Source organism: Salmo trutta, chromosome 27 (assembly GCF_901001165.1).
Source record: "Salmo trutta chromosome 27, fSalTru1.1, whole genome shotgun sequence".
Taxonomy (NCBI): Eukaryota; Metazoa; Chordata; class Actinopteri; order Salmoniformes; family Salmonidae; genus Salmo; species Salmo trutta.
Genome location: NC_042983.1, coordinates 23,908,542 through 23,936,481, shown reverse-complemented (window position 1 = coordinate 23,936,481; position 27,940 = coordinate 23,908,542). Strand labels below are relative to the sequence as shown.

The following is a 27,940-nucleotide window of genomic DNA, read 5'->3' as shown; positions in this document are numbered from 1 at the left end:
AAAGGCATAAATATCCCCCCCCCAAAAATGCTAACCTCCCGTTATGGCATGTCTTTGAGGGTATGATATGTGTGTATAACTTTCTCACCTTTCATTGATTCAGTCAGGACTATCCCTAATAATGGTAGTAACCGCATTAACGTAGAAGTGTTAGAAACATATTAGATTCTTATTTACAATAAAAGTGACTCCAAAATGGCACAATACATTATTTACCCTTCATTTCTATTGGGCACAAAATAATCTGAAACACAACCAAAACAGCAAATGCAGCAAACAAGTTTGTAGAGTCACAAGCTTGATGTTATCATTGCGTGTTAGGAATATGGGACCAAATACAAAAAATTGTTGAATACACAACTTAATTTGTCCCAATACTTTTAGTCCCCTAAAATGGGCGGGGACTATGTACAAAAACTGCAGTAATTTCTAAATGGTTTAGCCAATATGGATGAAAATACCCTCAAATTAAAGCCAACAGTCTACACATTAACCAATGTGCTGGAATACAGAGATAAAACAAAACATTTGTCACTGTCTGAATACTTTGAGCTCACTGTAACACGGAACCCAAACCGGCTGTGTGCGCCATCGTGCATAAAATCATTTTGTCCCCCACACCAAACGCGATCACGACACGCAGGTTAAAATATCAAAACAAATTCTGACCCAATTACATTAATTTGGGAACAGGTCGAAAAGCATTAAACATTTATGGCAATTTAGCTAGCTAGCTTGCACTTGCTAGATAATTTGTCCTATTTAGCTAGCTGGCTGTTGCTAGCTAATTTGTCCTGGGATATAAACATTGAGTTGTTATTTTACCTGAAACGCACAAGGTCCTCTACTCCGACAATTAATCCACACATAAAACGGTCAACCGAATCATTTCTAGTCATCTCTCCTCCTTCTAGGCTTTTTCTTCTCTTGACTTTATATTGCGATTGTCAACTTTCATAAATTAGGTGCATTACCGCCACTGACCTCATTCGTCTTTCAGTCACCCACGTGGGTATAACCAATGAGGAGATGGCACGTGGGTACCTGCTTCTATAAACCAATGAGGAGATGGGAGAGGCAGGTCTTGCTGTGCGATCTGCGTCACAAATAGAACTGACTTCTATTTTAGCCCTTGGCAATGCAGATGCTTGTTGGCGACCGCGAGCAGTGTGGGTGCAATGATTGAATAATATAGATTTCAAAATTTATTTTGAAATCAGGCTGATGTAGTCAGCCTGTAAGTAGACCAGACCCAGCTGCTATTACATTGGTGCCTATGGGAGAACCACCCCATTAAGTAGACCAGAACTGACAACGGCCTGAGTGAACCCTCTTCATTTATCCACCATCTTTGGACATACCTCATCATGTCCCAGCATGCTCAGCAATGTTGTGGTAATGTTTTTCCTGATGGCTGGGTCAACCTTTGACCCCGCTCCCTGGATGACAAATCGTAAGGCTTGTAGCATGGTCTCCCTGAAATATGGGAGCAGAACACTAGAATCACAATTTTGATTGATCAATCAATCAAAAATAATTTCTTAAATGAGGGGAATCCTATATGGAACTGATCACTACTCTTGATAGTGTTTCTCAGTAAGAACACCTGAGGGTTGCTAAATTCCAGAAACATTCCCATAATTTAATGGTTTTGCATACCTCACTCCGGAGTCTTCAGCGTTGTTGATGGCAGAGAGCTGCTCGGTAAATAGAGGGTCGACCTTGCTGTGGATAGAGACCAGCTGGCCCAGGGCCTCAGCGGCCCTCAGTCTAACCGCCCGGCTGGAGTCCTGCAGAGCCTTTAGGAAGGTGGTCTGTAGCTGGGGCAGGAAGGGCTTCAGGGCTATGCCTACCTGGAGACAGGGCCAGAGCAACAGGGTCAGGACCAGAGCCAGACACCAACCATCGTTCCAGCAGGGAGGAAACTACAGGATTGTGTTTAGTTGGTTCAAAATGGGAAAACGTTTAGAAATGGAAGAGCGAAAATTGTTTTTATTTTTTATTATTTAATGCATTAGCCCGATTTCCCCCAAAATATGTCCCCATTTTGTGCTTACCGAACACAGCCTTTAACATCAGACTGAATCATCAGCAGACACTGACCTTGGCCAGTAGCAGGGTGAGTGTCTCCAGCAGAGCAGTCTTCACGCTCCAGGCAAAGCGGTCTCCCAGGATACGGATGAGCGGTCCAGTAATGTTGACCACAGACGGACGGAGAGCATCGGGGGATGTCAGCTTGATGACTCCTCCCAGTGCCTTAGCTGCCTCCTCTTTCTGTTCAGGACTGCCTGTCAAGACTCCCTCCCTCAGGACTGGCAGGATGCAGGTCACACCCTTGGGAAGAGGGAGAGGAGAAGAAGAAGAGGGAGGACACAGGGTATATTAACATTAGTCAGCCTGAGTTGGAGTAACTTGTAGATGTGACTGTATTGGTGTTTTTCTATCTGGACTCACCAGTGTTTTATATTAATATCAACGGTCATCAAAATTGTCAAAAGGTTTTAAAAACAATTATAATACATTTAACAGTTGGAAAATGGATGAAGATATTCCAAACGTTTTGAATTGTATAATCCCTCATATATATTGACTGAATTATAGCACATAAAACATTTTACTGGCACAGACAAATAATGGAGTTCAGGAATTTTGGTGGACTTCAGGTCATCAACTTTTGTCAAATCTTAAAATGCACTCGTATATACACACACACATTTTCTTATTGTATCAGTTCTCTTTTATATATTTTGTGTTAAGATTAAGAAAATGATATGTTCCTCATTTGCATAAATACACCAGATGTATTTGCATATATTAATCAATTAATATAAAGGGGTGGAACAGGCCTGCAACCACCAAACACTTGCTCAGTCTAACCTACCTCAATTACGTTGTCACGTTCTATTGCATGATTCAAGTGTGTCAATAGCAGGATACCCTCGGATTAAAAATCAACACGCTTGGCTCTAGATTACACCCATGTAAACATACTATCACTATAATCCGAGTGTATATTTCCGGAAGTTGCTTTCATTGCAGCGCATCTAATTTGTATTAAATACATTTTTTCAATTGCACAAAAAAATGAACGCCCATCAAAATAAAGTTATTTTTCTTCTCTTTCTTGTGATGCAAGTGTCGAGACAATGCATTAAATCCCCGACGAAGCTTTCTGATAGATTCAACAAAAAGACGATGTATTTCATTGAGCCCATTTCAGCCATTACCAGAGTGTGTTTGACAGGTCATTATAAACGTTTTCGCTGTCATAACATTAACGGTAAAAAAATTAAAACGACAGAGTCGTAGGAGGAAAATTAAAGCAATCAATCCAGCGAGATTTAAGTGACAAGTGGACCTTTCCCCCCTCAAACACAGGCAATAGATTGCTGCAAGACAGATCCTCAGGTGGGCGGTGCATGCATGTTGCTAATGCAAACTCTAGGGGTAAGGCGTCAGCTTGCTTCAGTTCAGCTGGTAACTAGCCAAAGTCGGCTAGGTGAAACGAAGCAGTGCGCTTGCATGCTCCCTTAAAGAGCTTCGCTTGAAAAACGAGAAAACAGCGTCAATAGTATGGTTTATACATTTTGAGACGCAGTATCCAGTAAACGTCCTCAAAATAGAACAACATCTAACTAAGATGTTTGGTGCAGTATTTCTCAATGAAATAATGTGCATGAAAACGAGTCGTCTCCTTGAATGACAACAAAGACTTAATTGAAGAATCCGTACTGTTGACCAATCACCGATGAAAGGGCGTCGACTTCGGCTTGCCTCCAGGAAAAAATGTGTATGCCAAAACAGCCAAAAACACCCTCACTGAAGCACAAAAACTTCTAATTGTTGCCATAACATACAGTGCATTCAAAAATTATTCAGACCCCTTGACTTTTTCCACATTTTGTTAAATTGGAGCCTTATTCTAAAATGTATTAAATTGCCCCCACCTCAATATACACACACTACCCAAGAATGACAAAGCAAAAACAGGTTTAGATTTTTTTTTGCTAATTTTAAATAAAAAAACTGAAATCTAACATTTACATAAGTATTCAGACCCTTTACTCAGTACTTTGTTGAAGCAACTTTGGCAGCAATTACAGAAGATTACAGTCTTCTTGGGTATGACTCTACAAGCTTGGCACACCTGTATTTGGGGAGTTTCTCCCAATTTTCTATGCAGATCCTCTCAAGCTCTGTCAGGTTGGATTGGATGGGGAGCGCTGCTGCACAGCTATTTTCACGTCTCTCCAGAGATGTTCGATTGGGTTCAAGTCCGGGCTCTGGCTGGGCCACTCAAGGACATTCAGAGAGTTGTCCCAAAGCCACTCCCGCGTTGTCTTGGCTGTGTGCTTAGGGTCGTTGTCCTGTTGGAAGGTGAACCTTCACACCAGTCTGAGGTCCTGAGCGCTCTGGAGCAGGTTCTCTCTGTACTTTGCTCCATTCAGCTTTCCCTAGATCCTGATTAGTCTTCCAGTCCCTGCCGCTGATAAACATCCACACAGCATGATGCTACCACCACCATGCCTCACCGTAGGGATGGTGCCAGGTTTCCTCCAGACGGGACGCTTGGCATTCAGGCCAAAGAGTTCAATCTTTGTTTCATCAGACCAGAGAATCTTGTTTCTCATGGTCTGCCAAAAGGCCCCTAAAGGAGTCTCAAACTCAAAGCGGGCTGTCATGTGCCTTTTACTGAGGAGTGGCCACTCTACCATAAAGGCCTGACTGGTGGAGTGCTGCAGAGACAGATGTCCTGCTGGAAGGTTCTCTTATGTACACAGAGGAACTAACTAGCCTTTAGCCGTACCCTTACCCTACTCCTCCTCTGTTGATGTAGAGGTTAATCCAGGACTTGCAGTGCCTAGCTCCACTCCTATTCCCCAGGTGCTCTCATTTGTTGACTTCTGTAACTGTAAAAGCCTTGGTTTCATGCATGTTAACATTAGAAGCCTCCTCCCTAAGTGTGTTTTATTCATTGCTTTAGCACACTCTGCCGACCCGGATGTCTTAGCCGTGTCTGAATCCTGGCTTAGGAAGACCACCAAAAACCCTGAAATGTCCATCCCCAACTATAACATTTTCCAACAAGATTGAACTGCCAAAGGGGCCGGAGATGCAATCTACTGCAGAGATAGCTGGCAGAGTTCTGTCTTACTATCCAGGTCTGTACCCAAACAATTCAAGCTTCTACTTTTAAAAATCCACCTTTCCAGAAACAAGTCTCTTACCGTTGCCGCTTGCGAAAGATCACCCTCTGTCTCCAGCTGTGGACATATGTGAATTTATTGCCCCCCATCCATCTTCAGTGCTCGTGCGGCTAGGTGACCTAAACTGGGACATGCTTAACACCCCGGCCATCCTACAATCTAAGCTTGATGCCCTCAATCTCACACAAATTATCAACAAACCTAACAGCTACAACCCCAAATCCGTAAACACGGGCACCCTCATAGGTATCATACTAAACAACCAATACTAAATACGGGCACCCTCATAGGTATCATCCTAACCTAACCAATCCTAACCACCTGTACCTTATCCACTATGCAATCTGGTTTCAGAGCTGGTCATGGCTGCACCTCAAGTTCCTAAACGATATCATAACTGCCATCGATAAGAGACATTACTGTGCAGCCGTATTCATCGACCTGGCCAAGGCTTTCGACTCTGTCAATCACCACATTCTTATCGGCAGACTCAACAGCCTTGGTTTCTCTAATGACTGCCTCACCTGGTTCACCAACTACTTCTCTGATAGAGTTCAGTGTGTCAAATCGGAGGGCCTGTTTTCCGGACCTCTGGCAGCCTCTATGGGGGTGCCACAGGGTTCAATTCTCTGGCCGACTCTTCTCTGTATACATCAATGATGTCGCTCTTGCTGCTGGTGATTCTCTGATCCACCTCTATGCAGATGACACCATTCTGTATACTTCTGGCCCTTCTTTATACTTCTGGCCCTTCTTTGGACACTGTTAACTAACCTCCAGACGAGCTTCAATGCCATACAACACTCCTTCTGTGGCCTTCAACTGCTCTTAAATACAAGCAAAACTAAATGCAGGCTCTTCAACCGATTGCTGCCCGCACCTGCCCGCCCGTCCAGCATCACTACTCTGGACGGTTCTGACTTAGAATATGTGGACAACTACAAATACCTAGGTGTCTGGTTAGACTGTAAACTCTCCTTCCAGACTCAAATTAAGCATCTCCAATCCAAAATTAAATCTAGAATCGGCTTCCTATTTCGCAACAAAGCATCCTTCACTCATGCTGACAAACATACCCTCGTAAAACTGACCATCCTACCGATCCTCGACTTCGGCGATGTAATTTACAAAATAGCCTCCAACACTCTACTCAACAAATTGGATGCAGTCTATCACAGTGCCATCCGTTTTGTCATCAAAGCCCCATATACTACCCACCACTGCGACCTGTACGCTCTCGTTGGCTGGCCCTCGCGTCATACTCGTCGCCAAACCCACTGGCTCCAGGTCATCTACAAGTCTTTGCTAGGTAAAGCCCCACCTTATCTCAGCTCACTGGTCACCATAGCAGCACCCACCCGTAGCACACGCTCCAGCAGGTGTATCTCACTGGTCACCCCCAAAGCCAATTCCTACTTTGGTTGCCTTTCCTTCCAGTTCTCTGCTGCCAATGACTGGAACAAACTGCAAAAATCACTGAAGCTGGAGACTCCTATCTCCCTCACTAGCTTTAAGCACCAGCTGTCAGAGCACCTCACAGATCACTGCACCTGTACATAGCCCATCTGTAAATAGCCCATCCAACTACCTCATCCTCTTACAGTATTTATTTATTTATCTTGCTCCTTTGCACCCCAGTATCTCTACTTGCACATTCATCTTCTGTACATCAATCACTCCAGTGTTTAATTGGTATATTGTAAGTACTTCACCACCATGGCCGATTTATTGCCTTACCTCCCTTATCTTACCTCATTTGCACACACTGTATATAGACTTTTTCTACTGTATGTTTGTTTATTCCATGTGTAACTCTGTGTTGTTGTTTGTGTCGAACTGCTGTACTTTATCTAGGCCAGGTCGCAGTTGTAAATGAGAACTTGTTCTCAACTAGCCTACCTGGTTAAATAAAGGTGAAATAAAAAATTAAAAAAGGTGCTCTGTCAAAGTGACCATTGGGTTCTTGGTCACCTCCCGGACCAAACCATTCTCCCCCTGATTGCTCAGTTAGGCTGGGCGGCCAGCTCTAGGAAGAGTCTTGGTGGTTCCAAACTTCTTCGATTTAACAATGATGGCCACTGTGTTCTTGGGGTCCTTCAATGCTGCATAAATGTTTTGGTACCCTTCCCCAGATCGGTGCCTCGACACAACACTGTCTCAGAGCTCTACGGACAATTTCTTAGACCTCATGGCTTGGTTATTGCTCTGACATGCACTGTCTACTGTGGGACCTTATATAGACAGGTGTGTGCCTTTCCAAATCACGTGCAATCAATTGAATTTACCACAGGTGGACTCCAATCAAGTTGTAGAAGCATCTCAAGGATGATCAATGGAAACAGGATGCACCCAAGCTCAATTTCGAGTCTCATAGCAAAGTGTTTGAACACTTACGTCAATCAGGTATTTCTGTTTCTTTTTTAATACATTTGCATACATTTCTAAAAACCTTTTTTCGCTTTGTCATTATGGGGTATTGTGTGTAGATTGATGAGGAAAATAAATAATTGAATCCATTTTAGAATAAGGCTGTAACACGCTGCGGCTGGGAAGCATATGGACTCCTTTAGTGAGTTTCCATTAGGAGTGTGATACTAAAGACTTCAACAACCTCTGCATCATTCAAGAATGTTGCTTTGTGAGGTGTTAAAGTTCACAGTTAGCCAGTGTTATGCAAATGCCAGCTGAAAAGTACCCAGGGGGCTCCAAGTTAAAGTAGGTCCGCCAGAGCCATAGCCCAGTGAGACATGGGTGCCGGCCCGTGTAGATGGAAACAGAAAAGTCTGAGCCTTCTGGGTAAACCACTGGGCTAAATCCTCAGTGGAAATGCACCATATGTGTCTAGAGGAGAGGCTTACCTTTTTGGGCAGACAGAACCCAGGCAGATGCTGACCCTTGACGTCTGCTGCCACTGACCGGATGTCTCTGTGCAGGTCATCAATCAGAGCCAGCTGGCTGCCAGCGTCCAGTTTCTATAAAAACAAAGAGTTTAACATTTCTTCACATAGATGCATACTATGTCAGTTAACCTAGTGACCTTTGGTTATCTATAAAATCAATGCTGCATAAAGCTCCAACACACATGAATAACAAATACTGTACGACGTCAGTAAACCCTGACAAACTCATTCCCAGTGCCTGTAATGCTCTTGGTGCCAACTGCTAACCTTGGTGATGGAGTTGATGGCATCCCAGCTCTGCACCAGGACCTCAGGGTTGGAGTCATTGAGCAGGCGGATGAGGCCTGACAGCAGGTTGCGGGTGTGGGTGCTGTAGTCCAGGCGGGTGCGGGAGAAGTATCCGTTCAGGATGGTGGCGGCGGCCTGTCTGAGACCAGCGTCAGGTGATCTGGTGGCCTCCAGCAGGTCCTCGATGATGATACGCTGACCAACCTCATCCTCCACAGACAGGATCACTGCCTGGCAGCTGGCCAGCTCCTAGAGGAGGGGTGGGGTGAGGACAGGGGTTATATGAGCCTGGGGACAGAGCCATCATCTAGTGACCACAACAGCCCACTAAGAGCCACTGTAATATTATCCCATGATGATGACTAATAATAGTGCCTGTGCACTTGGAACTGCTTTACCACCATCTTGTAATCATGAATGCCGTTGTTACCTGCTGTCCCTCCTCTGTTCCCAGCTTGTCTTTCAGAGAGGAGTAGAGGGCGGGCAGGATGACCCCCAGGTGGCGTGTCAGAGCGTCTCCAGCCACGGCAGATAGGAAGGCCAGCACACGCGTGTTCACTGGAGGAGCAGTTAGCTGTCACGGAAGAGGAGAGGATTGCATTCATACACAGAACTACACTCATACTATAAAAAAGACTAAAAAGCACTGAGCATCAGGAAAAGTGTTATATAAATCCAATAAATGATCAGTGAGATGAACCATTGTTAGTAGAGTGTATAATATTTGGACAGCTCACCTTGGGCACCAGGTAGGGCAGCACAGAGCGACTCTTTACTGCCATCACCTGTTTCAGACCGTCCAGAGCAAACTCTGCAGTCTCCTCATCATCCTGCACACAGAGAAACATTAACCTCACTCTATATTCTGTTCCATGGTGGGTCCTCTCTGCCCTCTCCAGAATTTCTTAAGGAGGGACATGAGAGTGAGTATTACTGAACACAATGTGTGGATATCAGGCCCCCAGAGTCCAGGTTGGAGCGTAAAGTCACAAGCCCTGCTGGTCGGCTACAGCGTAGCAACGTAGCAGTGACAAAAGCCCCGGTCTGCCCCGGTCTGCCCTATGTAAATTACGATCGCCAGAACGGGCTTTTTTTGTTTTTGTCAGCAGTTTAGAGCTCTAAAATGTGTTTATTATGATCAAGTTCAATCCACACAGTGATTTATTTTAAAGTTAAATACAAATCAAGAAATTGGATTAAATAGGGATCCATTTGGACAACAACATTTGTCGTTACACAGGACCACTTGCTGACACAGACCAATCACGTGCCAGCAGGCTACGAGGAGGCTCCGGATGACTCAGACAGGATGAAAGCTACTACATCGACCATGATACTTTGCTAGTTACGGCCACTTTCACCATGATCCTTAGTGATTTTTTGGTGCCATTCAAGCCCCATTCAGCAATAAGGCACGCTTCAAATTCAAATACTATAGTTTTCCATAGGAATACGTGGATGATGTCAGCGCTATTACTATCTACTGGTTTTAATGGCTATGGTGGATACAGAGGGTTGTTTAGAGGTGAAGAGGGTTAATGTTGGTGTGTGTGGATGTGTCTCTCACCAGCTGTTTGAGCAGGGCAGGCAGGATGTCATCCAGGGCCTGGTGACCGATGGTGGCGTGGAGTTGCTCGAAGGTTTTGGCTGCAGCCTCTCGTACCTCCTCCAGGGGGTCACACAGAGCCTTCCTCACCGTGGGGACCAGGGACTCAGAGAATATCAGCACCTGGAAACACACACAGTCACCTTACTGCTCTACCATGGCATCACATACCCCTGCTATGTCTAAGACATTTGAAGTTTTCCTTGAACAATTGACACTCATCTCAAGGTTAAATGCCAGGTTAAATAAAGCATAAATAAAAAGATGAAGGAAAAAGTGTCCAGGTATGTATTGAGGTACTGACCGCATCCCTGCTGGTGGACTTCATGATCTCACTGAGGCCGATGCAAACACCCTGCCTCTCATCACTCTTGTCTGAGCGCAGACCCTCTTCCAGGATAGGAATGATCTCTGGGAGGATCTTCTCTCCCAGCTTACGAACCAGGTCTCCAAGTGTCCTCGCAGCGATCTACAACCACAGGGAGAAGCCACATTCAGTAACCACGGGATCAGAAGCAGGAGAGAACACAGAACGCAAATACACTCAAATTCAAAACACTGAATTGTCTTAACATGTGCAACTAATGAACAGGACCACAGAGAGTTAGACAAAGGGGATGTGATAAAGTACAAAAGCTGTGAGAGAGCAAGAAGGAAACAGCTCCATAGATTGTAGACTTAATGAGCAGTAGCGTTACCGTTCTCTTGTCAGGGCAGTCGGAGGCCAGGAAGCCCAGCAGCAGGGTGAAGAGGGTGGGCAGGATCTCCCGGAGGGTGCGGGGCGTGTTGGACACCACGATCTTCCACACGTGGAGGGAGGCCTGTCGCACCACCAGCTGGGTGTCTGAACGGCCCATGTAGAGGCCAGACAGGACTCGGTTACGCCTCTCTCCACCCAGGGCTCCGATGATCGCCTGGGGGAGAGGAGGAAGAGGGCTCAGCACCAACACCACATACAAACCACTTTATAATCAACCATCTATACAGTACAATCACGCATATTTGTCAGAATACCTTGTTGGACTGCGCTGTGCCAAAGTTGTCGTCCTCTGAGGCGGTCTCTGTGGTCATCTTCCCTGTGACTCCAGAGATGTGGAACAGTAGGTCTCCCAGCAGCTGCACGGAGCTAAACCTGTGAACCAGAGACAACATGGAGGCTCACTTACATTACTATCACTGCCAGGTAAAACCTTTACATACTGACATAAAATGTATAGTGTGTGTATATATGGGTAGATGCCTGACCTAATCCTCCAGAGGTCGTCAAACAGGCCCTGTTCCAGTTCAGGCAGCAGCAGGGCGATGGCAGTCTCAGCGTACATGCTGATGATGCGCTGGCCGGCACGCAGGGCAGTGTCTCTCACATACTCGTTCTCATCTGCCAGAGCCTGTAATACCAAGGAGAGAGGGAGAGACTGGTGAGAGGTGTTCACAACCAGAGAGAGAGAATGGAGAGATGCTAGTGATTGGTTCCCTACCTTGAGGATGCAGGGGATGATGGGGCCAACATAAGGGGTGAACCTGTCCCCGAAGGTGAGGGGCAGGTAGATAAACATCATGATGTAACCGTCGCGGACGTGGGACGCGATGTCCACCTTGCTGGCCGTCTGCACCACGTCTGGCATCAGCTTGTCCAGCTTCTCCACGCCCAGCCCAGCCATCACCTCAGCCAGACCTTGGGCAGCTCCAGAGCGGTCCACAGAGCTCTGCTCAGATGCCAGGGTCTCCATGAGCCAGGGCATCAGGTCATCAAAGCAAGACTCACCCATGCCCTTCACCATGGCACCCAGGGCCTTGGCTGACACTGTTCGCACCTGAGAGGAGAGGACAGAGAGAGTTATCATCAGGTAACCAAACCACTTAAAGGGTTTATTGTTGAGCTGTTAGGCAGAGGTACATACCTCAGGCACAGGGTCCAGCAGAGAGGCTTTGAGTCCAGGAATGACACTGGGCAGGTATGGGGACAGGTCCTGCGACACAAAGAGACAAACACATTGTGTCAATCACTAGAAACACATACATTATAAACAGTAGAGCATTTTGAGAAGATTAATTGTAGTACAATGCAACTCAATATCCCAGGGCTGCTACGTACCTTCTGGTCAGTGAGGGAGTACATGTTGCCGATGATCTGAGCGGCCATCTTGCGAGTGTCAGTGGAGCGGTCCTGGAAGGCCCTCTGGACGATGGGCATGATGAGGGCCAGGGAGGGGGCATCGATGAAGTGGACAAACTTGGTGTCCAGCAGCGTCTGCAGGCAGTTCTGGGTCTTACGGGAGGGGTCAGTGAGGGCATCCAGCAGGATGGGGGTTATGGCTGAGAGGGGGACAGAAACACTGTTAGTAACTACCCTAAAATACCAATCGGTATCTGTATTACCCCTACAGATGCATTGGTGGGAAAAGTACCAAATTGTCATTCCTGAGTAAAAGTAAAGATACTGTAATAGAAAATTACTCAAGTGAGTCACTCAGTAAAATACTACTTGAGTAAAGTCGACGTATTTGGTTTTAAATATACGGAAGTGTAAAAAGTAAATGTAATTGCTAAAATATAGTATCAAAATGTATAAATCATTTCAAAATTCCTTATATTAAGCAAACCAGACAGCAGCATTTTATTGTTTTTAAAATGTACTGATAGCCATGGGCACACCAACACTCAGACATCATTTACAAATGAAGCGTTTGTGTTTAGTGAGTCTGCCAAATCAGAGGAAGTAGGGATGTTCTCTTGATAAGTGTGTGAATTTGACAATTTTCCTGTCCTGCTTAGCATTCAAAATGTAACGAGTACTTTTGGGTGTCAGGGAAAATGTATAGAGTAAAAAGTACATTATTTTCTTTAGGAATGTAGTGAAGTAAAAGTTGACAAAAATATACATAGTAGACTACAGATATCCAAAAAACGTAGTACTTTAAAGTATTTTCACTTAATTACTTCCACACAACTGTACATTCTGCTTTAACTGCTTTTTCCCCCACATTCCTATAGCTAAATCTCAGAGGTGAGCATAACCCTCCTACCCAGGATCTCAGGGTTGCGGATAACAGATCCGATCTGTCGTAAGGCCTGTTGGCCGGCATTCTGCACTTTGACATGGGAGTCAGTCAGCACCTCGGTCAGCTTGGGCACAATGCTGGGCAGGCAGGAGGACAGCTGCTTAGGGGCACAGTATGCCATGGCACCCAGGAGCTCCACAGAACCTGGAGGAGGAAAGGAGAGTAGAAGGATTAAGAAGAGCGAAAGATGAGATGAATGGGGAGCAGAGTAGGGGCCAAGGAAGGGAGGACAAGGATGTGGTTACCATCAGGTGATTGCTGAATGGTTCAATCCTATCATTTGGGATAACATGGCACAGCTCTCTAAAAAAAGGCCCATGATGCAGTGGGCGGAACCTCACCTGCTTTGGTCCTCCAGGACTCCTCCTCCAGAGCCACCAGCAGGGAGGGCAGCACCAGCTTCACCCCGTGGGCACTCAGGTTCCTCATCACCGCCTTGGCACAGTCATCTGCAGCCTGGGAAAGGGCAAAGACGTTACTTAGAGCATAATGCACAACAAAACGTGTGAGTGAATGTGAGAATTATTTAGGTGGAAAAATAGTGTTGAGTGAGAAGTGTGAGAGAAAACAGGAGAGAGAGAAGGTAGGTGGGATTGAAATAAGAAGCTGGTAATGTTAACTGTACCTCTCTGACATACTGGTTCCCGTCCCCGAAGCAGAGCAGGAGGTGGGGCAGCACGTGGACCACATAGGGCTCAAACAGCTTCCCCAGCATGTTGCACAGCATCTCAAAGGCAAACAGGGCACCTGGAGAAGACCGAGAGAGTGGTGTTAAAAATCACAGGCACAGATAGCGGGAGAACAAACTAAACCACAGAGACCAGCGAGGTTAAGCTACTGGCGAGGAGACACTGACCCTCTCTGCGTCTGAAGTTCTTCTTGTCTTGGATGGCATCGGTCAGGGTGCTCATGATGTCCTGCTGTTTGAGGGCCAGGATTCCCAGGCCTTTTACCAGGCCTGCCAGGCCGTAGGCCGCGCCCTTCCTCTCAGCGTACTTGTCACTTTCCAGCAGCAGCTGCAGCAGCTTCCGCACCATCCCCCCAGCATCCTCCCTGATGGCAGGGACCAGAGGGGGCAGGCAGCTAGCCACAGACTCCTGGACCTGAGGGAGCAAAGAGACAAATAAGGCAACGATTACAATAAGCAGGCATTTGATTGTAAAGGTCAATGCATATAGGTTCTAGAAATCAAGATGAAACCTATAGCGAATAATGTGACAGATTGTTCCAGTACCTGCTGTGAGGGTGTGGAGAGTGCTGTAATGAGCTTGGCCACAATGGGTTTGACCTTGGGGTCACTCTTTTCCAGATGTTTGGCCAGAGAGCCCATTAGGATGACCACACTCTGGCGGACTGAGTCGTAGCTGGCGTCCTGGGGGGCGTCCTTCAGAAACTCCTCGAACACGGGGAGCAGGGAGCTCACATTGTCCTGGAACATAATACAACACACTGCTCAGAAAGAAAAGGGATATACTGTATTGAGTTGAAAGGAGTCCATTGAGAGAGGAGCAGTTGCATTGGGTGCCAGGAGAAGGGTGTGGCTGTCTAGAGTATATAAAGAGTGTTGGTACCTTTCCGTGTGTGTTCAGGGCGGAGAGGGCAGCGTCCAGCATGCAGCGCCGCACCTCAGGGCGACGGTCATTCAGAGCGTCAGGAACAAAGAACAGGAAGAGAGGAGTAACCTGGGGCTCTTCCAGATACTGACACAGCTTGTTCAGAGCCAGGGCGATGCCACACCTGCAGACACCAACATACCCTTAGACACCATACACAAGGTGGTGCCACTTAAACACAGCAAATTAGAATCTGGAAAGCTATCATCATCATCACCCAGTGCTATACACTGGAATAAGAGTTGTATCGACATTGTTGAGTGGCTGAGTTCGCTTACCTGGCTTCCCACTGGTCAGGTGGTTGTTCAGAGATGACTCGTCCTAAAGCATCCAGGACAGGAGGAGGTCTCTGTAAAAAGACAACAGTTTCACATTGACCATGGTTCTACACTATATGACCAAAAGTATGTGGACACCTGGTCATTGAACATCTCATTCCAAAATCATGGGCATTAATATGTAGTTGGTCCCCCCTTTGCTTCTATAAAAGCCTCCACTCTTATGAGAAGGCTTTCCACTAGATGTTGGAACATTCAGCTTTCCAATTCAACCCAAAGGTGTTCGATGGGGTTGAGGTCAGGGCTCTGTGCAGGCCAGTCAAGTTCTTCCACACCGATCTCGAAAAAACATTTCTGTATGTACCTCACTTTGTGCACAGGGGCATTGTCATGCTGAAACCGGAAAGGGCTTTCCCCAAACCGTTGCCACAAAGTTGGAAGCACAGAATTGTCTAAAATGTCAGTGTACGCTGTAGCGTTAAGATTTCCCTTCACTGGAACTAAGGGGCCTAACCCGAACCATGAAAAACAGCCCCAGACCATTATTCCTCCTCCACCAAACTTTACAGTTGGCACTATGCAGGTAGCGTACTCCTGACATCCACCAAACCCAGATCCGTCTGTCGGACTACCAGATGGTGAAGTGTGATTCATCACTCCAGAGAACGCGTTTCCACTGATCCAGAGTCCAATGGCGGCGAGCTTTACACCACTACAGCCGACGCTTGGCGTTGCGCATGGTGATTTTAGGCTTGTGTGCGGCTGCTCGGCCATGGAAATCAATTTCATGTAGCTCCCGACGAACAGTTATTATGCTGAAGTTGCTTCCAGAGGGAGTTTGGAACTCGGTAGTGAGTGTTGCAACCGAGGACAGATGATTTTATGTGCTTCAGCGGTACTGTTCTATGAGCACGTGTGGCCTACCACTTTGCGGCTGAGCCGTTTACACTTCACCATAACAGCACTTACAGTTGACCGGGGCAGCTCTAGCAGGGTAGACATTTTAAGAACTGACTTGTTGAGAAGGTAGCATCCTATGACAGTGCCATGTTGAAAGTCACAGCTCTTCAGTAAGGCCATTCTACTGCCAATGTGTGTCTATGGAGATTGCATGGCTCTGTGCTCAACTTTATACCCGTCTGCAATGGGTGTGGTTGAAATAGCCGAATCCACAAATTTGAAAGGGTGTCTGCATACTTTTGTATATATAGTGTATCTTACAACACACCACTCCTGATACCCAACTATTGGCTATTCCTGAGCTGTGATAGGAGGGCCATGGGTGAGGGAGACTCACGTAGAGTTTCTGGTGGTAGAGCTCATTGAGCTGGCCCAGGACAGCGGGGGACTGGTCGCGGTACTCGCTGATGGCACTGGACAGAGCCTCGGCCCCGGCAGTACGCACAGCCTCCTCATGGTGGGTCACATCTCCAATGAGCAGAGAGCACAGCTCAGGGACCAGCTCCAGACACAGAGCCTGCCACAGCCTGGGGGAGAGAAGGGGAGCAGAGAGGTATGGTCAGTCACAGCAGCTACGCTACATGAGAGGAGAGACGCGCTACTTCTCGAAAGCAAAGTCATTTTGAAGACGGGAGCTATATTCAACTAGCTAAGTATTACATAGAGGAGACAACGTTAGCTACTCACTTCTCAGCCAGGGTCCTGCCCTCCTCCTCCACATCAAACCTGGACACCCACAGCCTGCGGAGAACACGCAGACCATTGGCATCTGTACTTTCTGTAGGCAGAGCCATCTCCATCTCCAACAGGCCCTGGACAGTGAGAGAGGTGGGACATTAACACACATCCAAAGACCCACACACAGTACACACAGAACACACACACTATTTCCTCACCCTGAGGGCAGCGTCTCTGACAGAGAAGCAGGGGGAGAGCAAAGCCTCCAGCAGGACGTCTATCTCATTCTGTTCAGCCAGAGCACAGCCCTTCTCTCCTCCTCCACTGGCACACACTGCTGTCAGACACTGGGACGCCAGCACCTGAAACACACACAATTACAGATCTACGCTCAGACAGTGTATAAACGTATGTGAGAGCTCTACTGGTTACTATTAGTCTGTAAATGTGGTAGAAGCATGGTGCTGAAGTGTGTACCTGCAGTCTGGGTGCTGCAGTGGAGATGACTCTGGTCAGGAGAAGCAGCATACTGAAACGAGGTAGCAGCTCAGGACCATTCTGAGAGACAAAACAGAGAGACAAGTCATACAAACATAAGCCCTTTGTCCATGATGGCCAGCCATTAATAGAGTGGAGAGTGCAGGAAGAGAAAAGTATTATCCATTGGTAAGAGTATTATATCCATTGGTAAGAGTATTATATCCATTGGTAAGAGTATTATCCATATAGGTAGGAGTATTATCCATATAGGTAGGAGTATTATCCATTGGTAGGAGTATTATCCATTGGTAGGAGTATTATCCATTGGTAGGAGTATTATCCATTGGTAAGAGTATTATCCATTGGTAAGAGTATTATCCATTGGTAAGAGTATTATCCATTGGTAAGAGTATTATCCATTGGTAAGAGTATTATCCATTGGTAAGAGTATTATCCATTGGTAAGAGTATTATCCATTGGTAAGAGTATTATACACATTGGTAGGAGTATTATACACATTGGTAGGAGTATTATACACATTGGTAGGAGTATTATACACATTGGTAGGAGTATTATCCATTGGTAGGAGTATTATCCATTGGTAGGAGTATTATCCATTGGTAGGAGTATTATCCATTGGTAGGAGTATTATCCATTGGTATGAGTATTATCCATTGGTAGGAGTATTATCCATTGGTAGGAGTATTATCCATTGGTAGGAGTATTATCCATTGGTAGGAGTATTATCCATTGGTAGGAGTATTATCCATTGGTAGGAGTATTATCCATTGGTAGGAGTATTATCCATTGGTAAGAGTATTATCCATTGGTAGGAGTATTATTCATTGGTAGGAGTATTATACATTGGTAAGAGTATTATACACATTGGTAGGAGTATTATACATTGGTAGGAGTATTATCCATTGGTAGGAGTAATATACATTGGTAGGAGTAATATACATTGGTAGGAGTATTATACATTGGTAGGAGTATGCCTCAGACAAAGAGATGTGACAACACACTGAGACGATAAACTTGATCAACTCTTACCTCATCGATGAGTATGTCTGTGGTGTCAACCTCAGCGCGAAGTTGAGCGTGCACATTGATGACCTGCAGGGCACGGACCTGCATGCTCTCCGTCTCCTCAGTGCTGCCCAAGGAGTCCCTGAGCACGGTGTTGAGCAGGGGGAAACAGAAGGAGAAGGCTGGGGCAGACAGTGGAGCCATGTCTGAAACAACAGGATGAGCGCATTAGGACACGAGCAGGTATAATCTCAATGTTGATGTCGTTGATGTGTGTCTGTATTGTGTCCGTGTTTCTTCACCAGTCTTGCCCTCTCTCTGTGTGTGTGTGTTTGCTCACCACCAGCCTTGTCCTCTCTGTGTGGGACAGTGTGCTCACCACCAGCCTTGCCCTCTCTGTGTGGGACAGTGTGCTCACCACCAGCCTTGCCCTCTCTGTGTGGGACAGTGTGCTCACCACCAGCCTTGCCCTCTCTGTGTGGGACAGTGTGCTCACCACCAGCCTTGCCCTCTCTGTGTGGGACAGTGTACTCACCACCAGCCTTGCCCTCTCTGTGTGGGACAGTGTGCTCACCACCAGCCTTGCCCTCTCTGTGTGGGACAGTGTACTCACCACCAGCCTTGCCCTCTCTGTGTGGGACAGTGTACTCACCACCAGCCTTGCCCTCTCTGTGTGGGACAGTGTGCATGTGCAGCAGCCCGACAGTGCGCTGGGTGGCTGTTTCTAGATCCTCCTGTCCCCAGGCCTCGTCCAGATCACACTCAGGTTTCATCAGGCGCAGTGTCACCCTGCCCACCAGCACAGCTGTGGAGCAGACCATGAGTAGAACATGCAGGAGGTAAGAGGAAGTTTCATCACAGGAAGTAGAACGTTTTTCCTTCCACTTTATCTTTGTTCACTCCCATTTAAAGATCAGAGACAACTGGATAGGTACAAGCAATAACTCCACATAGTTTTCATGTAGGCTAGGTGGAGTTTCCATGTTATTTTCTCCTATCCAGTCCTGTCAGATCTGTGAAGGTGTGTGAACAAGGACATATGAGGGAAGTGAGAGGAAAGCTCTACCGAGTATTAGTCTATGCTTTGGATAAAAGTGTCTACAAAATGGAATATATTACACCATATATTATATGTACCCAGGTAGTGCAGCTCCGTGGGCATGAGGCAGGCTCCTATGTCGAGGAAGGCCTGCTGCAGGCGTGGGGCGGCCAGGGGGGAGTGGAGGAGGGGCAGTAGGACCTGGAGGACCCCTGGGAGCTGCCAGGAGATCTGGGGAGGCTTCTGGATCAACATTGCCTCCAACAGACCCACCGCACACTGCAGCTCCATGTCCAGCTGACAACCACACAACAGTCGATCGATCAAACAACAGGAACATTATGTCAATGTCTAGAGTTTAACGTTTGAGAAACTGGATAAGTGTGAAAAATGTTAAAGTGTCTGGCCGTACCCCTTGTAGTCTCTTGCGAATGGAGGACTCTTTCTCCAGCTGGGCTTGCATCATCTCCTTCTGTTTGCTGGTCAGCTGCAACTCGTCTTTGATGCCTTTCTTCTTCTTGATCTCCTAAAACAGACATAGAAATCACCGTGTTCATTTCATGATAACTCTACTTTCTTCAATTAATGATGGTTCAATCGTAATTCAAGTTAGACCTATTATACTGAACAAAAATTAAAAACATGTAAAGTGTTGGTCCCATGTTTCATGAGCTGTAATAAATAATCCCGGAAATGTTCCATAAGCACAAAAAGCTTATTTCTCTTGAATTTTGTGCACAAATTTGTTTATATTCCTTTTAGTGAGCATTTCTATCTTTGCCAAGATAATCCATCCACTTGACAGGTGTAGCATATCAAGCAGCTGATTAAACAGCATGATCATTACACAGGTGCACCTTGTGCTGGGGACAATATCTCAGCCACTCTAAGATGTGCAGTTTTGTCACAAAACACAATGCCACAGATGTCTCAAGTTGAGGGAGCATGCAATTGACATGCTGACCGCAGGAATGTCCACCAGTGCTGTTGCCAGAGAATTAGCAGTACATCCAACTGGCCTCACAACCGCAGACCACGTCTAACCACGCCAACCCAGGACCTCCGGCTAATTCACCTGCGGGATCGTCAGACCAGCCATCCAGACAGCTGATGAAACTGTGGCTTTGCACAACTGAAAAATTTCTGCACAAACTGTCAGAAACCGTTTCTGGGAAGCTCATCTGCGTGCTCGTTGTCCTCACCAGTTCTGCGTTATAACCGATTTCAGTGTGAAAATTCTCACCTTCGATGACCGCTGGCACGCTGGAGAAGTGTGCTCTTCGTGGATGAATCCCGGTTTCAACTGTACCGGGCCAATGGCAGCCAGCGTGTATTGCATCATGTGGGCGAGCTGTTTGCCAATGTCAACGTTGTGAACAGAGTGCACCCGTTCTTGGCGGTGGGGTTTTGTTATGAGCAGGGATAAGCTGCGGACAATGAACACAACTGCATACTCACCAGACATGTCACTCATTAAGCATGTTTGGGATGCACTGTATCAACGTGTACAGCAATGTGTGCTAGTTCCCGCCAATATCCAACAACTTCGCACAGCCACTGAAGAGGAGTGGCACAACATTCCGCAGGACACAATCAACAGCCAGATCAACTCCATGCGAAGGAGATGTGTCACGCTGCAAGACGCAAATGGTGGTCACACCAGATATTGGCTGGTTTTCTGATCCACGCCACAACCATTTTTTTTAAAAAGGTATCTATGACCAACAGATGCATATCTGTATTCCCAGTCATGACAAATCCATAGATAACCACCTAATGAATTTATTTCAATTGACTGATTTCTTTATATAAACTGTAACTCAGTCAAAATTGTTGCATGTTGCGTTTATATTTTTGTTCAGTTTACATTCTCTGATAACAGAGGATCATCAAACAGTACCAATATGCTCCTGCATCTATTAGCCCATACACAGTGCCTTCAAAAAGTATTCATACCCCTTGACTTATTTCACTTTGTTGTGTTATAGCCATAATTCAAAATGGACTAAAAAAATAAAAATCTCAACCATCTACACATAATACCTCAATGACAAAGTGAAACATGTTTTTAGACATTTTTGCAAATGTATGGAAAATTAAAGTATTCACAGCCCTGAGCCAATACTTCACCTTTGGCAGAGATTACAGCTGTGAGTGTTTCTAGGTAAGTCTCTAAGAGCTTTCCACAAGTGGATTGTGCAACATTTGCCCATTTTTCTTTTCAAAATGTTTCATGCTCTATCAAAGTGATTGTTGGTCATTGCTAGACTACCATGTTCAGGTCTTGCCATAGATTTTCCAAGTAGCTTTAAGTCAAACATTCATTGTCTTCTTGGTAAGCAACTCCAGTGTAGATTTGGCCTTGTGTTTTAGGTTATTGTCCTGCTGAAAGGTGAATTCATCTCCCAGTGTCTTGTGGAAAGCAGACTGAACCGGCTTTCCTCTAGGATTTTGCCTGTGCTGAGCTCCATCCCATTTATTTTTATCCTGAAAAACTCCTCAATCCTTAACAATTACAAGCATATCCATAACATGATGCAGCCACCACTGTGCTTGAAAATATGGAGAGTGGTAGTCAATGTGTAGAATTGGATTTGCCCCAAACATCACACTTTGTATTCAGGACAAAAAGTGAATTGCTTTGCCACATTTTTTGCAGTTTTACATTAGTGCCTTATTGCAAACAGGATGCATGTTTTGCAGTGGTGTAAAGTACTTAAGTAGAAATACTTTAACGTACTACGCAAGTAATTTTTTGGGGATTTCTGTATTTTACTTTATTTATATTTGACAACTTTCACTTGACTACATTCCTAAAGAAAATAACATTATTTTTACTCCATACATTTTCCCTGACACCCAAAAGTACATTACATTTTGAATGCCTAGCAGGACAGGAAAATTGTCAAATTCATGCTCTTATCAAGAGAACATCCCTGGTCATCCCTATTGCCACTGATCTGGCAGACTTAATTTAACCCTTATTTTACCAGGTAAGTTGACTGAGAACACATTCTCATTTACAGCAACGACCTGGGGAATAGTTACAGGCGGGGGGGGGGGGGGGGGGGGGGGGGGGGTGAATGAGCCAATTGGAAGCTGGTGATGATTACGTGACCGTGATGGTGAGGGCCAGATTGGGAATTTAGCCAGGACACCGGGGTTAACACCCCTATTCTTACAATAAGTGCCACGGGATCTTTTAGAGACCACAGAGTCAGGACACCCATTTAACGTCCCCCAATAACTGCCCTGGGGCACAGGGGGGGGGTTCCATCCAAAGGAAAGTGCACCCCCTACTGGCCGTACAACACCACTTCCCGAAGCATCTGGTCTCCCATCCAGGGACCAACCCTGCTTAGCTTCAGAAGCAAGCCAGCAGTCAGATGCAGGGTGGTATGCTGCTTTGTTTGTAAATGATGTGTTGGAGTGTGCCCCTGCCTATCCGTAAATAAACAAATCAAGAAAATGGTGCCATCTGGTTTGCTGAATATAGGCCATTTGAAATTATTCACACTTGAAATACTTAAAGTATATTTTTACAATATACTTTACAATTTACTTTTGATACTTAAGGATATTTAACTTTTACTCAAGTAGTATTTTATTGGGTGACTTTCACTTTAGTAATTTTCTATTAAGGCATCTTTAACTGAAGTATGACAATTGTTGTTTTTTCAACCACTGACGTTTTGGAATATTTTTATTCTGTACAGGATTCACTTTTACTGTCTCAATCAGGTAAGTATTGTGGAGTAACTACAATGTTGTTGATCTATCTTCAGTCCTATCAGAGCCATTAAACTCTAACCCAGTGGTCGTCAACCTTCAAGGCATTCCTAGTCGATCATCAAATATTTCTGTAGAAAGCCAACGAGCGAGGCTTGCGCTCATTTTTTAAAATTGTGTTGAGCTGTTGCCGGTAGGTGCACTTGATTCTGAAGTCCTGCACACCCGGCGGACCGGCAAATCTGTGACAATCTAGAGCACCTACTGTGCTGCCCAATCGGATAGCTCAAATCACTATGGTTACAGAGCTTCCATGACCCTGGCCACAGCCAAGTTTAATAGGCTACTAGCCTACGTAAGATTTAATAACTTTTAAAACCACGACCACAGAGAGACTGTCAACGGATACAGCAAAGAGCTGCTGTTTTTATGAGCGAGTTATTACTATTAACACTATAACAAAACACATTCTCCGTATTTCCGCTTGGGCTGCAGCTGCAATGAATGAGTAGCCGAGTATCGATAGCCCTACGTTTTATTATTATTAGCAGCTCGTTGTGTCGATATTAATATTAAGGAATATTTAACTTTCTCTGATCACAGGAACAACATGAATTTGTGCATGAGGCAGATGCGGTGCGACACGAGTTTCGCCAACAGGTAGAAGACGGTGTCCTCTCTCTGATCAGTCTCACTGGAGGAAAGGAAGGAGAGAGCAGGGACTGTGAGAGGCGGTTGTGAAAAGTTGTTTTAAACGGTCATCCAACTCGAAATTCCAAGTCGGAAACTCGGACATCTTTCTAGAGCTCCGACCTTTCGACCTGAAGATCACGGACGTCGTGATTTGACCTCGTTGACCATCAGATGCAGGTTCCATCAGTCCAGTAAAATAAAAAAAAGTGCTAAACCAACTGATCTATTTTGTTATCAAAGCTCGAGTTTTGAAAATAATATGGTCTGATTAACAATATTGGCAGGCCAATCATATATCTAATATGCTGTGATAATGTATTAAGGCCTACTGCCCAAACCTCATTCCTATTAAACTCTTTGTGTGAGGATAATGTAAAAATATACATCTGAGCAGTAGATCTCAGCTTGCTTTTTGACTGCGAAAGTGATCTTGACTGAGAAATGGCTGGTCACCGCTGCTCTAACCGTTTTAAATGTACCATTGGCCTCGTGGTGAAATCCCTGAGCAGTTTCATTCCTCTCTGGCTACGGAGTTAGGAAGTACGCCGGTATCTTCCTTGACCTTTGTGCTGTTGACTGTGCCCAATAATGTTTGTACCATGTTGTTGTTATGTTGTTACCATGCTGTGTTGTCATGTGTTGCTGCCTTGCTATGTTGTTGTCTTAGGTCTCTCTTCATGTAGTGTTGTGTTGTCTCTCTTGGTGTGATGTGTGTTTTGTCCTATATTTATATAGTATTCATTATAATTTTTTAATCCCAGGCCCTGCCGGAGGCCTTTTGCCTTTTTATTAGGCCGTCATTGTAAATAAGAATTTGTTCTTAACTGACTTGCCTAGTTAAATAAAAGTTACATTTAAAAAATTGTAGTGACTGGGTATATTGATACACCATCCACAGTGTAATTAAGTTAACCATGCTCAAAGGGATATTCAATGTTTGCTTTTTTATTTATACCCATCTACCAATATGTTTCCTTCTTTGCGAAGCACTGGAAAACCTCCCTGGCCTTTGTGGTTGAATCTGTGTTTGAAATTCACTGCTCGACTAAGGGACATAATTCCACTTCGACATTATGGAGTATTGTGTGTAGGCCAGTGAATTATTTTTATCTAAATTCAATCCATTTTAAATTCAGGCTGTAACAACAAAATGTGGAAAAAGTCAAGGGGTGTGAATATTTTTCTGAAGGCACTGTACAGTAATAAGGTAAGAGGTAGGAGTGCAACAGTTAACAATCCTCTCTCCATATAGTTTATCAATCATAGCCCCCCATAGTCTCACCTCTTGCAGCTCTAGCTCTATGATCTGTTCCTTATACGAGTAGGCCTTGTTCTCCCTCTTCATGTTGCCCTTCTTAGTGCTCTCCTGCTGGGCACTGCACAGGACACGGGAGGAAGAGAATGAAATGTTGAAACAAGCCTTTGTTGCATTTAACTAAGAAATCAACATAGCCAAGGTCTTTGAAACAATGATAAGCATTCTTGCTGACTACAATGTGAAACCCACAGAACAGCTCTTGCACTGTATTAGTGTCCTACCTCTGGATGATGCTCTTGTCATACAGCTCTCCCTCAGGGGTGAGCATGATGGCGTACTCCTCCCTGGTGACCTGCCGCAGCGCCGGATTGGACAGCCACTGTGTCACATGCTCCATCACCCGTGGCAGCAGCTTGATAGGAGAGAGACCGGACAGGGCACCGACCGCATTCCTTATAGCCTGGTGAAACAAGAGGACGACCATCAGTCAGCCAATAAGAGTACATGACAAGTTGGACCATAGGCTTGTCTCATCCAATCACCGAGAGCAAAGGTAGGCCTCAACCATCCCTTGGCTGTGAGTGTAAGTATGTACGTGTATTGTATGTGTACATCTGATGTAAGGATGCCAATATGTAAAATATGTTCCGACCTGATTGTCAGCGTTGGCCTGCAACAGCCGTGGCAGAATGTCATCCAGGTTCTTGTCTATGAACTCGTCGGCCTTGATGTTCATGCTGGACAGCAGGTGCGGCCAGAAACCGGGTCGAGCTTCAACTGCATCATCAGAGTGGAGGGGGGAAAGATGTCAGTACTAGTAGTGGGTTTATACTAGGGATGGGCATTTCAAGTAATATCATAATTGTTCAGAAATCCAAATAATCGAAATTCCAAAAAAGAAAAGCTCTTTGCTATTGAATCTTGACCAATCAGAACGAAGCAAATGCACATGGCAGAGGTAAACAGGAGCCATGCTGCTTTTCTCCAGTAGTTTGGCTAACAGCAACAACGAAAGAAGATTTGCCATGATAGAACTGATTGTTACAAAAAGATTCTGCATATCATTTTAAAACACTGCAAGTGTTAATACAAAACTAAAACATGAAATGTTAAGAGTGTTTTGCATTGATCCGTGTCAGGTGTTGTGGAAACGTTAGGTGAGCGCATGTAACTGCTATTTGAAGTGGGGAAAATAGCATACCGATGTCAGGGCAGCCTGGAGGGTTAAATGTGCAGCAGTAGCTCAACGCACAGTTATTAAAAACTACATTCTAAAGTTTATTAAATTAGTAACAAGTAAACGAACAGACCTATGGAGGGATGGTGGGTGACGACCAGGATCTCCATGGCAATCTTGTCAGCCTCGGCTGTGTCGTTCCACTGGCCGGCCACAGAGCACACCACACCCAGTGCCTCCAGCAGGACACGGGGGGGACTGTAGGCCTTGCCCACCTCAGACAACTCCCCTGACTCTGTCTGCAGCACCTCCTGAGGCAACACCTGGGGAAAGACAAAGACACAGTATATAGTCAATGACAAAGGGATAATGTAGAGATTCATATTACACTACAAATACAATTAAAATATTTGTACTTAACATCCCAATTTAAAATCAGTCATTCCTAGTTTATAGTACCACTGAGGTGAGACCTGCAACTACAAATCTATAAAAATTCTTAGTGCCTCACAGTCAACTATTCGTACCTTGTGTTTGTTGATGACCACTCTTAGTTCTCCCAGAAGGCCGTGGGCCAGCCCGGAGCCGCCCAGGGAGGAGAGCAGCTTCTTCACGGTTTGCTGTGCCCGCTTCCGCACACGCCAACTACGAGACAGCAGCACCGCCACAGTGGCATGGTGGTACATCCTGACAGGAAGGAGTGCAGAAAGAGTCAACACTTACAGAGTACTAAACGTGGAAATGTGTTACGCAAAATGCTGATACAAATTCAGAGCGACTGAGACAGTAAAACAATCACTCACGGTGATTTGCCGTTGGTGAGTCGGTGGGAGTGGTCCAAGAAAATTCTCTCACACAGCTGTATCACTGTGCACAACGCTGGGGTGAAAGAGATTTAATGTATGAAATGTATGAAAATGTATGCATTCACTAATGTAAGTCGCTCTGGATAAGAGTGTCTGCTAAATCACTAAAATGTAATACTCAATATCGTCCCATATCTTGACACCTGCGCGATTACTGACAGTCTGCATTAGTGTTTTGTGTACCGTTTGTTTATTATGCCTCACCTTCCTCACTGGCCTGGGAGAGGAACTTCTCTGTGGTGAATAAAGGTTTCTTCTCATCCAGGATCAGGGTCCAGAAGACAGCCAACTTGGCCTCTGCAGTAACGACAAAACACACCATTCTATCAGTCTCTAAACTGATGAACAAGGGCACTGTCCCCTACTGAGAACCTCAACATTCAATAATTATGGGGTGTCATGATCCTAAATTCTCTCACCTGTCTGGGTCTCCAGCAGAGACAGTCGACTCAGGAGAACAGCAGCAGCCACGCCCTCTGAGAGCAGAGCATGCTGGGAGTTCTGGGCCGCAGCCTTCTCCACTGTCTGGAGAAGGAGGGGCACGAGGTCAGACACCTGTCCCAGAGTGTCCCCTGGAGAGGAGAGAGAGGGCAGGGCTGTGATTCTGTGCCTCCTGCATTCCGTAGAACTGGATCAATACACGCAGAAAAGTTATTTAATTTCAAAGACAAGCTCACAGACACACAGGTAACAGTCGCCCAGTGCCTGTGACTAACTAACCTTTGAATGCCGCCAGCATGGCCTGCAGGTATGCGTGGCGGACAGGAGAGGTGGAGGTCTTGAGGGTGAAGGCCTTCTTGAACCAGTCCAGCAGAGCCTTGGGGACCTCCACCGTCAGCCGCCCACTCCACTGAGACAGCATAGCCACTGCGTGCACCAAGGTCCCCTCATGGACTGACAGACAGAAACACAACATGAGCACCTCTCTCTATGGATGAAGGGAATGAGAAGGAGGAAGGAATGAGAGATAGTTCTTACCTTCTTGTTGCAGATAAGGGATGAACAGCACAGCGACTGTAGAGCTGAGAGTTTGGCTAGAGGTACCCGACACAGCATGATGGCTGCAGCTGCCGATACCTG

General features: G+C 45.7%; 1 protein-coding gene across 1 annotated transcript in view; it reads right to left on the bottom strand.

Annotated features, from left to right (window-relative positions):
- Window positions 1-27,940, bottom strand: part of LOC115164654 (eIF-2-alpha kinase activator GCN1) — a 34,709-nt gene that overhangs the window by 3,452 nt on the left and 3,317 nt on the right. The window contains exons 13-52 of the mRNA XM_029717358.1: window positions 27,839-27,937; window positions 27,581-27,754; window positions 27,280-27,432; window positions 27,065-27,157; window positions 26,798-26,873; window positions 26,522-26,681; window positions 26,128-26,317; window positions 25,470-25,594; window positions 25,099-25,277; window positions 24,842-24,935; window positions 19,550-19,663; window positions 19,236-19,434; window positions 18,751-18,903; window positions 18,123-18,304; window positions 17,070-17,150; window positions 16,811-16,954; window positions 16,602-16,726; window positions 16,252-16,441; window positions 14,955-15,025; window positions 14,635-14,800; window positions 14,298-14,492; window positions 13,920-14,166; window positions 13,689-13,810; window positions 13,405-13,519; window positions 13,028-13,207; window positions 12,097-12,317; window positions 11,903-11,971; window positions 11,480-11,815; window positions 11,247-11,389; window positions 11,016-11,133; window positions 10,700-10,915; window positions 10,306-10,470; window positions 9,963-10,124; window positions 9,133-9,225; window positions 8,826-8,969; window positions 8,375-8,644; window positions 8,066-8,179; window positions 2,104-2,334; window positions 1,660-1,853; window positions 1,362-1,476 (exon numbers count right to left, since the gene is read on the bottom strand). Of these exons, the coding sequence (XP_029573218.1) occupies window positions 1,362-1,476; window positions 1,660-1,853; window positions 2,104-2,334; window positions 8,066-8,179; window positions 8,375-8,644; window positions 8,826-8,969; window positions 9,133-9,225; window positions 9,963-10,124; window positions 10,306-10,470; window positions 10,700-10,915; window positions 11,016-11,133; window positions 11,247-11,389; window positions 11,480-11,815; window positions 11,903-11,971; window positions 12,097-12,317; window positions 13,028-13,207; window positions 13,405-13,519; window positions 13,689-13,810; window positions 13,920-14,166; window positions 14,298-14,492; window positions 14,635-14,800; window positions 14,955-15,025; window positions 16,252-16,441; window positions 16,602-16,726; window positions 16,811-16,954; window positions 17,070-17,150; window positions 18,123-18,304; window positions 18,751-18,903; window positions 19,236-19,434; window positions 19,550-19,663; window positions 24,842-24,935; window positions 25,099-25,277; window positions 25,470-25,594; window positions 26,128-26,317; window positions 26,522-26,681; window positions 26,798-26,873; window positions 27,065-27,157; window positions 27,280-27,432; window positions 27,581-27,754; window positions 27,839-27,937 (6,218 nt within the window). The remainder of the gene's footprint in view (window positions 1-1,361; window positions 1,477-1,659; window positions 1,854-2,103; window positions 2,335-8,065; window positions 8,180-8,374; window positions 8,645-8,825; window positions 8,970-9,132; window positions 9,226-9,962; window positions 10,125-10,305; window positions 10,471-10,699; window positions 10,916-11,015; window positions 11,134-11,246; window positions 11,390-11,479; window positions 11,816-11,902; window positions 11,972-12,096; window positions 12,318-13,027; window positions 13,208-13,404; window positions 13,520-13,688; window positions 13,811-13,919; window positions 14,167-14,297; window positions 14,493-14,634; window positions 14,801-14,954; window positions 15,026-16,251; window positions 16,442-16,601; window positions 16,727-16,810; window positions 16,955-17,069; window positions 17,151-18,122; window positions 18,305-18,750; window positions 18,904-19,235; window positions 19,435-19,549; window positions 19,664-24,841; window positions 24,936-25,098; window positions 25,278-25,469; window positions 25,595-26,127; window positions 26,318-26,521; window positions 26,682-26,797; window positions 26,874-27,064; window positions 27,158-27,279; window positions 27,433-27,580; window positions 27,755-27,838; window positions 27,938-27,940) is intronic.